Below are 14,983 nucleotides of genomic sequence, written 5' to 3'. Positions count from 1 at the left end.
CTGGCACTTTCCATCTCTCTTTTCCCACCCTCTTCTAAGCAGGAGATTTCTCGTAAGAGAGAGTGGAATCACCATGAGTATAAACCTGGCCACTGGCCCCAGACCGAACGGGGGCCAAAGCCTGGTTCTGAGCAAGTCACTAACGCTCTGTGCTTCCGTACCCTCATCTGTGTGATGGCATAAGTCACAGTACCTCCTTCTGGGTTGCTGCAAAGACTGAGTTAATGTGTGAAACGCCCTTTAGAGCAGGGCCTGGCACATAATAACCTCTGCTATTATCAGCGTGACTTCAACCAACAGATTTTTTAATTTAACGACTGACACCAGCTCTGATGTCTCATCGTTCTGAAATCTCTGCAGCCATCAGTGTTCATCAGCTAATCTCTTTCTCTTTCAGGAGAGACACTTAGGACACCGTTCCCGACAGCTTCGCGTTCCTCTACTCTGCACCGTATCTGATTTATGGTTTGTCCATTAGGGGAGTTAGGTTGGGTAGATAACATCACCTCTGTCTCATAGAGAAGGGAAATAAGGCCCATAGATGTGAAACAGCTTTCCCAAACATACATACCTAATCAGTAGCACCATCAAAACTTAACCCCAGGGCTTCCCTGGTGGCGCAGTGGTTGGGAGTCTGCCTGCCGATGCAGGAGACACGGGTTCGTGCCCTGGTCCGGGAGGATCCCACATGCCGCGGAGCGACTGAGCCCGTGAGCCATGGCCGCTGGGCCTGCACGTCCGGAGCCTGTGCTCCGCAACGGGAGAGGCCACAGCAGTGAGAGGCCCGCGTACCGCAAAAAAAAAAAAAAAAAAAAAAAAAAACTTAACCCCATCTCAGTTCATGGGAAAGGAGATCTGCCTTTTCTTTCCTTCTTTCTTTTTTTTTTTTGTTTTTGTTTTTGTTCATTCAATACTGAATTTGATCATTTTCTTTTTAGATCTCTGCCTTTTCTCACAGGATGTGTACTGCAGAAACTTGACAGACAGTATAACCTTCAACTCCCATCAATTCAACACAAAAACACTTCCTGAAGGATATGCGCTCCACTTACTTATTCTAGATGCTCTAACATCTGTCTTTGGATTAAATTATACCACCAGAGTTATATACCTGGCCCCATCGTTCAGCCACCTGGCACCCATGGGACTCTCCTCTTTAGAGTACCTGCTCTCTGGCCACCTGCCTTCAATTCCCTCCTCAGATGGACACAGGCCTCTTCCCAGCATCTTCACGGGCCTCTCCGTCAGAGGGCGAGCCTCACTGCAGGTGTGGACGGCCCTTGGACTGGCTGCTCGCTAGAGGTTGGGCCAGACCTGGACACATGGGCAGAGCGTCCCCAGGCCTGAACGCGAGGACTCTGTTGGAGTGGGGTGGAGCCAGGCGGGGATTAGGGGGAGGTGGGGCTCTGGGCCTGGGGTTTCCACCTCAACTCTTACCAGGGGTCCCACGTCAGGGGGAGCTTCTTTGCCCTTCTCTCCTGGACAGGCTCTATCTTCCTAGATCTCAGTGCTCTACCATCAGCCTACAGTGAAGGCAGGACGAGCTCCAGCCCTAGACACGAAATACTATCATTCTTGGGGGGGGGGGGGGGGGGGAGAACCAGGACCTGCCCTCGGGGCTGAGGACCAGGAATCTCTGTATTCTTTTGGAAGGACTAATTTCTCTTCGGGTCACTATAGATGTTATATAGTCTTCTGGCTATGTTTGTTTCTCTTTTTTTCCATTTGTTGCTAGAACACTCAGCGTTCCCTCACAGATTTACCACCTTGTTACAGTGTGTTGTACCAACCAAACGCAGGCCTTATCTTATTTTTCCTGCTCTTATTTTCCCTTAACCTCAAACACCCTGTTCATCAAAGCTTGGTAGAGTGTGCATATTTTTGTAAATCACCTTCTATCCTGTTTGCACAGGGCTGGACAGAAAACAAGAGAAAAGAGCAAAAGCCTTCATCAACCACAATGGGCCAGGGGAGCCCCCAAGCACACACCTCTTCAGGCAGTGTTTTGTGAACCAATAATGCCAATGCCAGTTAACAAGGTAACTATGGGAACCAAGCACCCGGTAGGCGGGGAGGGACATGGCTCATGCTCCCCCCACGATGTACATTCCTGGCGCACTTGCCTGGAGGGTAGAGGAACGCGTGCTTTATGTCCTGGTTCCCTGCAAGCTCTTTCTTTTTTTTTTTTTTGCCCGTGACAGGGATTGAACCAGGCCCCCAGCAGTGAGAGCACGGAGTCTTAACCACTGGACCACCAGGGAATTCCCTCCTGCAAGCTCCTTAACTGAACTCTGGACGCAGGCCCATATATCTCAGTCTCTTCTCTTCCATGCCCCCCATGTGGCTTGAGGATTTTCCAGAGTGCACAAGCTCTAAGGGTGCACAGATCCCGGGGGTCACTACACTGACCCACGTGGTCCCACCGGATTTCTACCTCCCAACTTATGTTTGCAGCTCGATTCCGGAGGCTCCCTTGGCCTGTCTTGGGGTAGAGTCTATGAATTTCTTGAGACTCAGGGCTCTGGCCAGAATTAGACCTCAGTGGCCTGGACAAAACCACCCACAACACTCAGTGAAAACATCTGAATTGACACAGTCATCAAAACGAGGCCAAAGGCATCCAGAATTTTCCAGAAAGGGAAGTTCTGATGGAGGCCCGGGCCAAGCAGCCACCTCCTTGAACATCTCAACACAGACACACCCTGAAACAACCACATTTTGCTTTATTAGGCGTTCCATGGTAATATAACACAGAGTTCTTAAGGAATAATAAACACGAGACTTGTTTTTTTTACCATAATTATTTTGCCATTAAGACAGTGGTAACAAAAAAAAAAAAAAAAAAAAAAAAAAAAAAGGTACTCTTCTGGCTACACACATAATCAGCTTTAGCACTGAAAGTTCCTCCACTCGTGGGTCACAATCACAATTCCAAGGATTAAAAACCATCTATGATTAAATCCTACACTGGTTTAGAGCATCAGGTCACTGCAGTTATTCAGTTCTGAGACACTGTCAATTTATTTTAGCATTTACACATGACATTCATTTAACAGACACACAAAGCAAGCCAACAGGTAAACATGCTTACACAGCCTGCGGAAATCTTCAGGTTTTAAGTTGTTTGAAGGAAACAATCGAAACAACCAAAATGACCATCATGGTAAAACAGGAAGACTCAAGTGAATCGAAGAGAGCTGCAAGTGTTTCTCAGAATTGAAACAAAATTTTTTTTCCAACTGGTTCAAATTCCCTTGAAGTGCAGATGAGAAAAAAAAAAAAAAGCAAATATATTAAGTTAACCAATTATTCTTTAAAAGTGCAATTTACTTTTAAAATAACAAACAACAACAACAACAACAAAAGAAACCCCAGCCATAACCCCAAAGGCAAAACATGTGGAGAGGCGTGTGTCATGATGGGATGAGCTACTTCTTGATGTTACGCTTTACAAAAGCAGATTTGGTTTTATAAAAGCCTGCAAACGTAACGTGGCTTGGGAGGACCTGTAAACACGCTTGGAAGGAGATGCAACAAAGCTCAGCAAAGACGGGGACAAGCAAAAGGCAGCGAGTGGAAAGGGTCTCTGAGACCAGGAGAGGGCGGGGCGTGGACACAAGGTCGCCTGCGGTCTCTAAGGGGCCACTCGTCCAATTTACAAGGTTTTCTCCCCACAAGAGCTCTGACTCACAAAACGGATTTTCCCTCTTGCGAACTAAAGTGGTCTTTAAGTCAAATTTCCCAGGGGTTTTCCGAGTTTAGCAGGCTTCCCTATGTTGCGTGCTGTCTTTCTAAATAATTGGACAAGAAAACAAATTTCTTTTCCTCCAAAGTGAGAAGTCCAGTGTGCTCTGGCATCCCAGAAAACACCTAGTTGGTAAACAGCAGGCCCTCAGGGCCAGACCACCATCAGCTCAGCACCTCTGAGCTGGTGGTTGGCTCGAGGCTGATTGGCTCCCTTGGGTCTTGGGCTTGATTTACAGATTTGTTTGTGTCTTTAGCCACTTAGCATGGCACAGAGGAAAAACTCTCAGGTCCTAGAGCCTCAGACTTCTTCAACAGCTCGGCACTGTTTGAGGTCTATCCTGGGCCCGCATGTGGCAGTGTGGATAACTTGGCCCTTTTCTGCACCTGGGAAGCATCTCAAACTCAAACGCACGTCCTGGCGACGTGGGTGGGTAGCACTGGTCTTATATGGACTAGGATAGCACATTACGATGTCGTTGCGATGACAAAGCTCATTATGTTCCAGGCAGGTTCTTAGGGCCACAGTAAGATGGCAGACCTGGTCACTGGAAAAGACCATGCGGGAAAGAAGGGAAAAACAGCATGTCCGAGACGAGGGCTGGAAGAAACACAAAGAAAGAGCCAGACACGCGAAAATATCCACGAATGAAAAAGCAAGAGGGAGAGAGTGCAGGCAGAAAAGAGGTGAAGAGAGGAGAAGAGAATCCTCAAAAGATTTCATCTGCAGCAAAATCTAGGCCAGAAAGAAAACCTGCCCTTTAGTAACTAACAGCCGCCCCAGAAGACGATGAAACGGCGGTGTGGACGCTGTGCAGCCTCTCAGGGGGGACGTGGCAAATCTGCCCACCACCCTGAATCAGCTTGAAGGTGACACAATTGCATCATTAGGATGTCCAGTTCAAACCCCTTGTATTAATATTGCATTAGGCTTTCCAATTTAGTATTTTTAAAAAACACAAAGCTCTCCCCCCGCTTTCCCCTGCCCACCCCACCTGCAGCCCCACAAAGAAAACTTTTCGAAAAATTTAAAAAGAAAAAGGCAGCTCTGGGAAATTCACTTTATCTTCCCCTCCCCCCAATGAAAAGGAAGATGATGCAAGCACAACAGAGGCCGGACATGGGCAACACCCTCACTGTGATTTGCTTTGTTTCGCATGTCTGAGTGTTGGACGCAGTTCTGTGTACGGGCCTGCTGGAGAGACGCAGGTGTGATATTCGTAGATGTGTAGGGAGGTGGGTGACCAAAACTGGTGGCTCCGGGTGAGGGACGGAGTGCGGGGGGCCCGAGAGGGAGCCCCGGGAACTGGCTGCCCCACAGTAACTATCACAGGCTCTTTTTTTTTAAAAAAAAAAAAAAAAAAAGAAGAAGGAAGGAAGGAAGTCTCCGAATGTCCTCAGGTGTCCCATCCCCCATCCCTAAGCCGACAGCGACCCTGAACTCTAGCCCAGGCTGGTGATGTTAGCACGGCCACCAGGGGGAGCCACGATGCGCTGGGTGGTGCGGCGGGGAATGTTGTCATCAATCTGGGCGCCTGGAGACGAGAGAGAGAGGATGAGAGTCAGAGAGAGAGCTACACGGATCCCTGCTCTAAACCGAAATAGCATAGCCTGGGTTTTAAAATTAATTTTTATTGGAGTCTAGTTGATTTACACTAGTGTTAGTGTCTGCTGTACAGCACAGTGAGTCAGTTATCCATCTACATACATCCACTCTCTTTTCGATTCTATTTCCATCTAGGTCATTACAGAGTATTGACCTATACGGTAGGTCCTCGTCAATTGTCTATTTTACATATAGTCGTGTGCACATGTCCATCCCAATCTCCCAATGTATCCCTCCCCCCTCCCTTTTCCCCTTGGTAACCATACATCTGTGACTCTATTTCTGTTTTGTAACGAAGTAACATAGCTTGGGAGAAAAAGTGTCAGGCCCATTCTCTGTCCTTCTAAAACCTCACCAAAAGTATCAGCTACAAAAAAAGGATGGGCCTCAGGTGGCCTAGGAATCACACACTGAATAAAGCCATCCTTGTAGAAGCTAGTTGGATCCCGTACCTAAAAGGTAAAACTATATGTAAAAGGACACTATATTTCAGGTTTTTGAGCAACTCAGACCACATCCTGTCCCTGTTCTCAGTGATCAAATCGAGTGTGGCTTTTCCAGAGGTGCATTTTGTTCCCCTAACACTATCCATCCTCTGTGTAATCAAAGATAGGAGTCATGATATTGAATAGAGAATATAGTTCCCTGTGCTCTACAGTAGGACCTTGTTGTTTATCCATCCTATGTACAATAGTTTGCATCTGCTAACCCCAAACTCCCAATCCTTCCCTCCCTCACCGCCCGCCTTGGCAACCACAAGTCTGTTCTCTATGTCTGTGAGTCTGTTTTTGTTTCGTAGATATTGCACAGGGAACTATATTCAATATCCTGTGCTAAACCATAATGGAAAAGAATATATATGTATAACAGAGTCACTTTGCTGTACAGCAGAAATTAAGCTCAACATTGTAAATCAACTATACTTCAATAACATTTTTTTAAAAAAGACAGGTGTCATGATGGTCTTTATATTTCAACGGCCTGGTGAAAGACGGCACAGACTGTATCACGCCCATGTTACTTTACGGAAAGCCTAATTTTCATTATTTTTAAATTTTTTGAAAATGGGTAATCTGTATATGGCAACTTTCTAAAAACCAGTATATCTGACAAGAAAAAAAAATAAGTATCTGCTTTACTGTTTCTTTAACCCACCATAAAAATTTAGATACATATCTGTGACTCAAGGAACTAGAAAAGTAGGTTTTTAATCATAGGCAAAATGAAATACTGAAGTTCAAGTAAGGAAGTTCTAAAATCTGGACTCTTTCCTCTCACCTCCCCTGACATCACATAGTTCGTCAGGGCAAATAGCTAACAATTATCAAATGGCTTGATTCTAAGCATTTTACATGTATATTAAGTCATTTAATCCTCAGAACAACCCCATGAGGTAACTACTGCCATTATACCCATCTTATAGATGAGGAGACGGAGGCACAGTTCGAATCTGGGCTACGAAGTTAAGCTGTTGAAACGCTAGATTCCACAAGCGTGAACCACTACAGTATATTGCATACGTCGGGGAGAAGAGAGTCCTAAAACACCACACTATCCTTTTTCACAATGGACATGATGCACTGAAAAAACGTCCTCTAATATCCTGGGTATGACACATAGTGTACACATCCTGACATTATATGTGATACAGATTCGTGTCAAGATTCTGAAACCCAACCCATCATCTGCTATGAATTACATCTCTAGTGAGTTACATCTTTGGGGAAGAATAGGTCTATCATTCACTTGCACTTCTTCTTCTCAAAAGTGATGCCAGACACCCACCAGCAACACGGAGCACAGCCCTGCAGAACTGCGCCCTGACCAAACCATAACCATACCAGACAAGCTGAATCCAGACTGATGCAGGTTCCGGACAGGTGGGGCCTGCTGCTTGGCCGGAGACGTCTTAGCCGAGGAGGCCGGAGTGACTGTCTTGGGCGTCACAGACACCTCACACACAGGTCCGTCATACAGGCCACGAGGAACCCCTCTCAGCTCTGCCAGCTGCAAAAACACAAGAGCCCCTCGACTCAGGCCACATTCACAGAGGACGCCTCCCTGGCAGCCCTCCTGATAGGGAAGGAACAGGTGCCAGGACGGGCCGGTGACATTTGGGGATGGAGGGCTTTCTATGGTCGGGTACAGCAGGGACAGGTGTCAGCGTGAGGCAGGCAGGGCCCCTGGCTCCAGGGCAAAGCTACCCCAACATGGGTCACCTAAAAACTGATGAACAGTTCTTCCTATTTTCTCCCAAGACGCTTCACCTTAAACCCTGCAGGAATTCCCAAACATGCTGTGAAGAGGATCTGGTCTCACGTTCAAGATCGGGCCCCATTACTTTCCAATCTTACAGTCCCTTTAATTCCTTTACATCCCTACCCATTCCCTGCCTCACACAGTCCCCAGGCACCAGTGCTGGGGACAGTTCATCACGTCCTGAATACTCTCTACATTGTCCATGCTCGTAACATTCTCTCTACTTAATTCCCTTGTCTCCCTTCTTTGACTTATCCAACTCCTACTTAATCTTCAAGATCCAACTCAAAATGCCCTCTCCCCATGACACTTTCCCTTAAGACTCCGCAGCAGCGGTTCCCTCCTCGGAGCCTCATCGCACACTCATCACAGCAGTCTCACTTCAGTATGGCTGGATGCAGACATGCCTGACTCCTCCGCCGGCATTCTGAACTCCAGGAATAAAAAGACTATCTTTCCCTTATCCATGAATCCTCTGTATATATACCTCGATAGTCTGACTCGAGGTGCTTAGTGATTTTGGAATTGAACTTGATCCACGATAGAAACCACTCATCAGATCAGAGGTACTCACCCTGCTCCTTGCCTTGATACGCTTATAAACAAAGTCAGGGAAGGGCTTCCGGGGGATGTAGCGCCCAGAGCCTTCGGTGACATGAAGGGTGCCGTCTTCCAGAACAATCTTCCCCTGGCTGATGACCACCAGCGGAGAGCCACGGCACTCCATGCCTTCGAAGATGTTGTATTCGAGAGACTAGAGGAAGGGAACACAGTAAACTTCAGAGTCCGCCCTCCATCCTGGCGAGATCTCACTGACCTGGCAGCACCCATGGCCCAACACCACTCGGGAGAAAGAAAAGCCCAGAGATGAAGTCCCTCTCCTGACTGGCCACCCAACAGGACTTAATCTCTATGTCTTGGTTCTGTCTCGAACATGGAATAATCTTTCCTACCTCTCAAAAATTTGCATTTGTTCATTCCTGGGTTTCGGCACCAAAAAAAAAAAAAAAAAAAAAAATTGGGGGGTAAAAATAATTGAACAGAAAAATCGTATGGAAAAGCATGAGGGTTTGTAAATGCCACATGAATTTAAGAAAATGATTCCTCGTATCAGCGGTGACTTTGTTCTCACTAACTCAAGCTCCAATCAGGTTAACATCCCAAGAAGGCTTCTCTGACCAAGTTCTAAATTTAATCTTGAAATGAACCATCCATGAGGAGGTTTTCCCACTGGTTTGCTCGGATTTCCAATCTCTTAAAAGATGTGGTCAAGCTGAAGTCCCTAAATGAAAGGACTCTGGTAACTCCAGAGACAGGCCTTTGATAAAATGTTTGAGGTTTAATTTCCCAACAAGGCAGCCATCCTTTTAGTTTCCAGCTTCTCACGGTGACAGGGGGACGTATCCACGTGCCCTCTTGGAAACTATGTGGGGTCTCTGAGTGAGTCTGTTGCTGTGACAACAGGAAATAGGGACACTACAGTCGATGGCAAGACCTCAGCTCCTCCACTGCACTCCTTCCCCAGATTCCAGACGCCTGCCCTGCTCACAGGTTACACATGGCCGGACCTGGAGAATTAATAGGCAGCTCCATGCATAAAAAGCAGCTGGGCTTCTGGGGAGATTCAGACCAGGTTATCAGCACTGAAGAGTCCGTCTGTGGCTAGAGCTCTTGCACTGCCATTCAGGGTAACAACCTCTGCAAAGTGCAGAGGCTGGTGAGTATGGAGAAGCTCCAGGCTGGCTCTACAGCTCCCATTCGACCAGTGGTGTTGATAGAAAAGGGCAACAAGGGGCTGGCAGCCCTGCTCAGAGGCTCAAAGGAGTAACGTGCAAGCTACTGAAGGAACGAGGGAAAGAGGCACCTGGGGGAGGGAAGGGGTCTCTGCACGTGGATTCCCGGGACCAAAGGGTGTCCCCCACCCCAAGCTTTTCATCGGTTCTAAGACACTCATCCCTGAGATGAGGATGTGTCTCACAGCACCTGCAGCCGCACAGTCAGTGTCAGCCTAGGCTGAACCGAGTCCTTCCAGGGAATAGGGGTCAGCTTTTCCCACTGGCCTGGGGAGTGACCACACCGAGGCCGTTTCATGAGAAAGTCTCAGCCTCTGGTTTTTCTGGACCATTGCTGGATGCAGGACTCAGACCACCAACTTGCCTGACTCAGTCCAGATTCTCAGAGGAGCCATTTTTGCCCTGTCTGCACCCAATGCCAAGGTCGAGGAAGGCAATATTCTTTGCCACCCTTTCTATCTGGCAGATCCACATCTCATTATCCCAAACTCAGCACGAGCTGGCCCTCGGCAGCACAGCACATTTTTAAAGGAGTCTTGCATTCGACCCCTCCTCCTGGGTATGTGTTCTTTCACAGCAGTGCCTAAACGAATGGAATATCTTAAAATCGGTGGCATCTTAGATCTGGTGAAATTCAGGAGTTGTGTGACTCCAGGCAGATCAAATTAATCCTGCCTCAGACCTTCAGTTTTTTCACTTGCCTCCCGCGCAAGGCTTATGTGAAAGTGACAACACAAGAAGCATCATATGGGTATAGATTACCAGCAGAGAATTCTGTCTGCTCTGAAATGACCTTTGAAAGGGTCATCCTTTAAGGGGTGAATCGAGCCCCATCTCTTCCGTGTTCCTGCACGGCCGTCTACACAAGCTCCTCTTGTGACCTCCTGGAGTCATGGAGACAACTTTGGCCACGGTGCCATCGGCCTGGGGTCCGCATCCCAGGTCTGCTATTTGCCAGCTGAGTGACTTTGGACAAATCCCTTGCACTGATCTGAGATCCAGCATCCTCATCTATAAGGGGACACGGCCCACCTTACAGAAATGATGCTAGGATCCCAGGAAATAAAAGGAACAAAAGCATCTAGCCCACTACTCAGCACTAAGTAGGCGTTTAGAAAATCCCTGATTGACTGTCTGATTTTTTATTGCACTTTCCCAACAAGATTGCAAGCCCTTTAGTATCAAAGACAGCCTAAGATGCATATATTGAGTTTAGTTGCCTATAAACGACAGATCACAGTGCCCAGAAGAGCTTTGGGCCACTTCCCATTTTTCAAAGATGGAGGAACCAGTCCCATGACTCTAAGTGACTTAAAATTAACAAGTTCAACGGTCAGATCACAGCTCGGGGCACCTACTCTGTCAAACTGTGAGGCACTGAGACTTCTTCGTCACTTACCAGGTATAGACATGTTTAACCTCTATCCACATAGGTTTCCTAAAATGACTCATCTGGCTGGATGCTCGGCAAATCCAAGCAGAGATTTAGCAACAGGGCTGTCATCAGGAGTCAGCTCAATACTCCAAATTAAAGTTAATTAGCCCCATGGTAGGAAACAGTGTGTTAACACGGGGACAGCTTCTTGCTTGCGTTCTCCCAGATAATTAAAGCTGCACAAGCATGCTTAGTGTGGGCTCTTTCAAACAGGTGAGGAACGGGTAAGAGACACTTCTAGAAGTCATGATTTCCTGTATGGGGTTGCCTGGAGGTAAAGCCAGGGCAGTGCTACTGAGTGTCCAGAGGGCAGAATCTGTCTTCTCAAATCATCACTCCTTTACATCCTGTCTTGCGCTGGGTTAAGCACTCCAAACGCAGGCTGCGTAGCTAGGTCATCTGCAGCTTACATGATGGGTCCAGTCTGCCCTTTCCATTACCTCTGGGGAGGGGACTCTGGAAGGGAGGAGAAGCATGTTCTCCCTCTAACCCTGACCAAGAGGCTGCACACACAGTCTGGCAGGCAAGAGCCCTGGACAATTTGGGGTTCTAATTCTGGCTCCACCGCAAAATAGCTATGTACTGTTAGACTGGTCACGTAAGCTCTCTAAGTCTCCGTTGATTTATCTTCCCGATTGGGATAATAAGACCAGATGCTAAATGCATATGAAGAGATAGGTTCACCAGGCAGGACCCTAGGATCCCTGCCCATAAAGAAGCCAATTCTGGACCCCTGGGAGGTTATGATCTAAGTCACAAGTGGGTACGGCTGTTAAGGCTCTGCTGCATAGCTAAGCCAGCCAGTGGGGAAGAAGGGAAAAGTCAACTATTAATACTGAGAGCTGAGCAGCCTTCCCTGAAGGCACCCACCATCCTGGCACCCATGGGTGCCAGGGCAGCTCAAGCCCCTCTGCCCAAAGGAGAAGGAAGACTGGGATTTGACCAAGAGCCCAGTGGTGTCCTGGAGAAATGCCAGAAGCCCACCCTTGAGCTGGCCCTGGGAGGAGGTGTCGGGACTCGCTGGCCCAGGCCACCTGGGGTGGGCAATCTAGAATCAGATTCCCCATTGAGCCAGCTTTCAATTTAGAACTTGATCTTGAAGAGTCTCTTCATTCACTAAGAATTCACTTCAAGAGTCATACGGGTTTCTGACATAAAACACTCTGTCCTATGCCCATTTCTTTTCCAAAGCTCTCCCTTTGTCCTTGGCCTCTCAATATTAAACACACACACACACACACAATTTTTTCTATGAAGAACCAGTGGGATCTACAGCTCTACCTAATGCCCACTGACCTCGCAGAATCACAGGACACTCAGGGGCCTCGTCTAAACCCCTCATCCTCAGCTGAGCCTGAGACATGACATGAAGTCACCTGCCCAGGGTCCCATTAACAAGACAGGGCATCCCCAAGCTCTGCAGTCTAGACCAGAAGGCAAGAGACACCCCAGAACTGCAGATCCTAAACTCCTCATCAGAACGGCTGCCAGGGTACTTCTTCTATTTCTTCAAAGTCAATTCATTCCTTTAGGACATAAGAGCATCTGCCTTGTAGGCTTTCGGACGACAACACTGACATGAGAAAACAGTTGCTTCAAAGAATAAAAGTGCCCAGTGGGCATCTCGGGAGTGGACATTTGAATGTTTTGTTTGGATCCCTTGCACCAAGGGATGCCATGAGAGGTGCTGCACCAAACTATTAAAATGGAATGCTGCCTGACTTCTAGAAGCTTCTGACATCCAGGCATGACTCTGGAGGCTCTGAAGGTCCATAGATAGAGATTTCTGTCCAGAGAGAGGCCATCGCACTCCAAAGTGATAAGATTAACAGTCTTACTGACCTCACTAACGAAAAGGAAAGAGCTATTTTTTCTCAGTAAATTGCAAGTTATAACATATCCTGGGGAAGAGGTCTTTCCTATCACGGCGAGCTCTTTTCATAAATCCTGAGGACTCTCCCTGCCTCTGTCCCTTTCTGTGACTGAAGTTCGTTTGGACTGGGTCTACGCGGCCTTACACTGTTGTGGGTCTTGGCAGAGATGGTTTTCACGCTGTCAGGGTCCCAGATGACCAGGTCAGCGTCGGATCCCACAGCAATGCGGCCTTTCCGGGGGTAAAGGTTGAACACTTTGGCTGCATTGGTGCTGGTCACGGCCACAAACTGGTTCTCGTCCATCTTCCCAGTGACCTGAGGAGAACAACACATATGCACGACACGCACGCACACGACGAAAGCAGACTAAGAAGTTGAAGGGTGCAATACTACTTAGCCATAAAAAGGAACACACTGTCGATACAACAACTTGGATACTAAAGGCATTATGCTGAGTGAAAAAAACAACCTCCGGGGCTTCCCTGGTGGCGCAGTGGTTGAGAGTCCGCCTGCCGATGCAGGGGACACGGGTTCGTGCCCCGGTCCGGGAAGATCCCACATGTTGCGGAGTGGCTGGGCCCGTGAGCCATGGCCGCTGGGCTTGCGCGTCCGGAGCCTGTGCTCCGCAACGGGAGAGGCCACAGCAGTGAGAGGCCCGCGTACCACAAAAGAAAAAAAAACAAAAAACAACCTCCAAAGGTCACATACTGTATGATTTCATCTATATAACACTGGCAAAATAACCAAGTTATAGAGATGGACAGACCAGGGGTGAGACGGAGATTCCTCCAAGGGTTGGGGTGGGTGTGGCTATAAAGCGGCAGTAGGAGAGGGGCCTCTGTGGTGACGGAGGACATCTCTCTCTTGATTGTGGTGATGGTTACATGGATCTACATATGACAAAATGGCCCAGAACTATACACACACATCGCACCACTGTCGATCTCTGGGTTTGGATATCACACTCGAATTACGTAAGATGTAACCATGGGGGAAACTGGGTGAAGGGTACGCAGGACCTCTCTGTCCTATCTCTGCAAGTTCCTCTGGATCTATAATCATTTCAAAGTAAAAAGTTTTTTAAAAAAATGTGAAGGGGCTGCAGGGCCTCTTCAGGAAACATCATTTGGCTTATGTCCTGTTCAAAGATACAGGCACAGACCTTGGCTCTCAGCCCAGCCAACACGGGAGTCTCAGCCGCCCATCTCGGCAGCAAACCCTGGGTGCCAATCACGCTCCACATGTCCTTCCCTCCACCTTCTCATCTCTACCACTTGCGCCTCATGTCCCTTTAAATGCAGAATTTGAGCACATGAATGTATTTCTCCGAGTTAGGAAACCTGCTCTAAATGCAACAGAAAAATGGGCAAAGGAAATGAGCAGGTAGTAAGACGGAGAGAAAAATACAAATGGCCAAAAGCATACAAAAGAAATATACACTTTAGTCAGTCACTGAAGAGACTGAATGTAAAACAATGAGACACAAAATTCACCAATCAAATCGGTGATACTTTGGGTTTTTTGATGATAACACCAATTCGGACCTGGTAGAAGTAACTGGGTAATGCCACATATACTGCTGGCAGCATACAAATTGGTGCCATCTTTTCGGAAGGAATTTTGACAATATATATGCAAAGCCTTAAAAATATGCACACCCCTTGACCCAGCACTACCACTTCTAGAAATTTCTCCTACAAGCATCATTAAAGACGTGTCCAAGGATGTAGCTATAAGGGTGTTCATTCCAGTAAGAAAATCAGAAACAACATAAGGGACCCACCAAAGAATTACAAATGAATTACAGTTCAGCATTAAGATGGAACGGTCTGCTCTTAAAAACCAAGTTGTTCAAGTATGTTTAAGGATGTGGAGACTTTTTCACGCTATAGGTTTTTTAAAAGATAGGCTGCAAAATAGTATTCCAGTCACACACTCCACACACACACACACACACACGTGCAATCTCTCACTGGCAAAAAATGAAAGACATTTGCTAAAACGTTCATTGCAGTTGTATCTGAAATAGGGTGTCATAAGTGATTTTTATTTTCTTTTTGGAATAACGATGCATAGTTTACATAATTGAAAAAATTCATTAAGAAACAGAAAACCTATTGTTATTACGTTTTAAAATATTAAAAATAAAAAAAACCCAAAGATCCCTTAAAGGTCAGGATATGTTCAAAGCAGGCTGAGCCCAGAGAATCCAAAAGACCATTGTAAGGAAACTGAGTCCATTTCCACGAGTGGATTAACTAAGTCACCAGGG

General features: G+C 47.2%; 1 protein-coding gene across 5 annotated transcripts in view; it reads right to left on the bottom strand.

The window, feature by feature from the left end:
* Positions 1-2,994: 2,994 nt before the first annotated feature.
* Positions 2,995-14,983, bottom strand: part of DPYSL2 (dihydropyrimidinase like 2) — a 115,358-nt gene continuing 103,369 nt past the window's right edge. For all 5 annotated transcript variants that reach the window (XM_059071723.2, XM_067039918.1, XM_059071724.2 and 2 more), the window contains exons 11-14: positions 12,856-13,026; positions 8,184-8,363; positions 7,192-7,357; positions 2,995-5,279 (exon numbers count right to left, since the gene is read on the bottom strand). In XM_059071723.2, the coding sequence (XP_058927706.1) occupies positions 5,188-5,279; positions 7,192-7,357; positions 8,184-8,363; positions 12,856-13,026 (609 nt within the window). In that variant the 3' untranslated portion in view covers positions 2,995-5,187. The remainder of the gene's footprint in view (positions 5,280-7,191; positions 7,358-8,183; positions 8,364-12,855; positions 13,027-14,983) is intronic.

Source organism: Kogia breviceps, chromosome 8 (genome assembly GCF_026419965.1).
Source record: "Kogia breviceps isolate mKogBre1 chromosome 8, mKogBre1 haplotype 1, whole genome shotgun sequence".
NCBI lineage: Eukaryota > Metazoa > Chordata > Mammalia > Artiodactyla > Physeteridae > Kogia > Kogia breviceps.
Note: the sequence above shows the minus strand (reverse complement) of the source record. Positions and strands in the feature narration are given on the sequence as shown.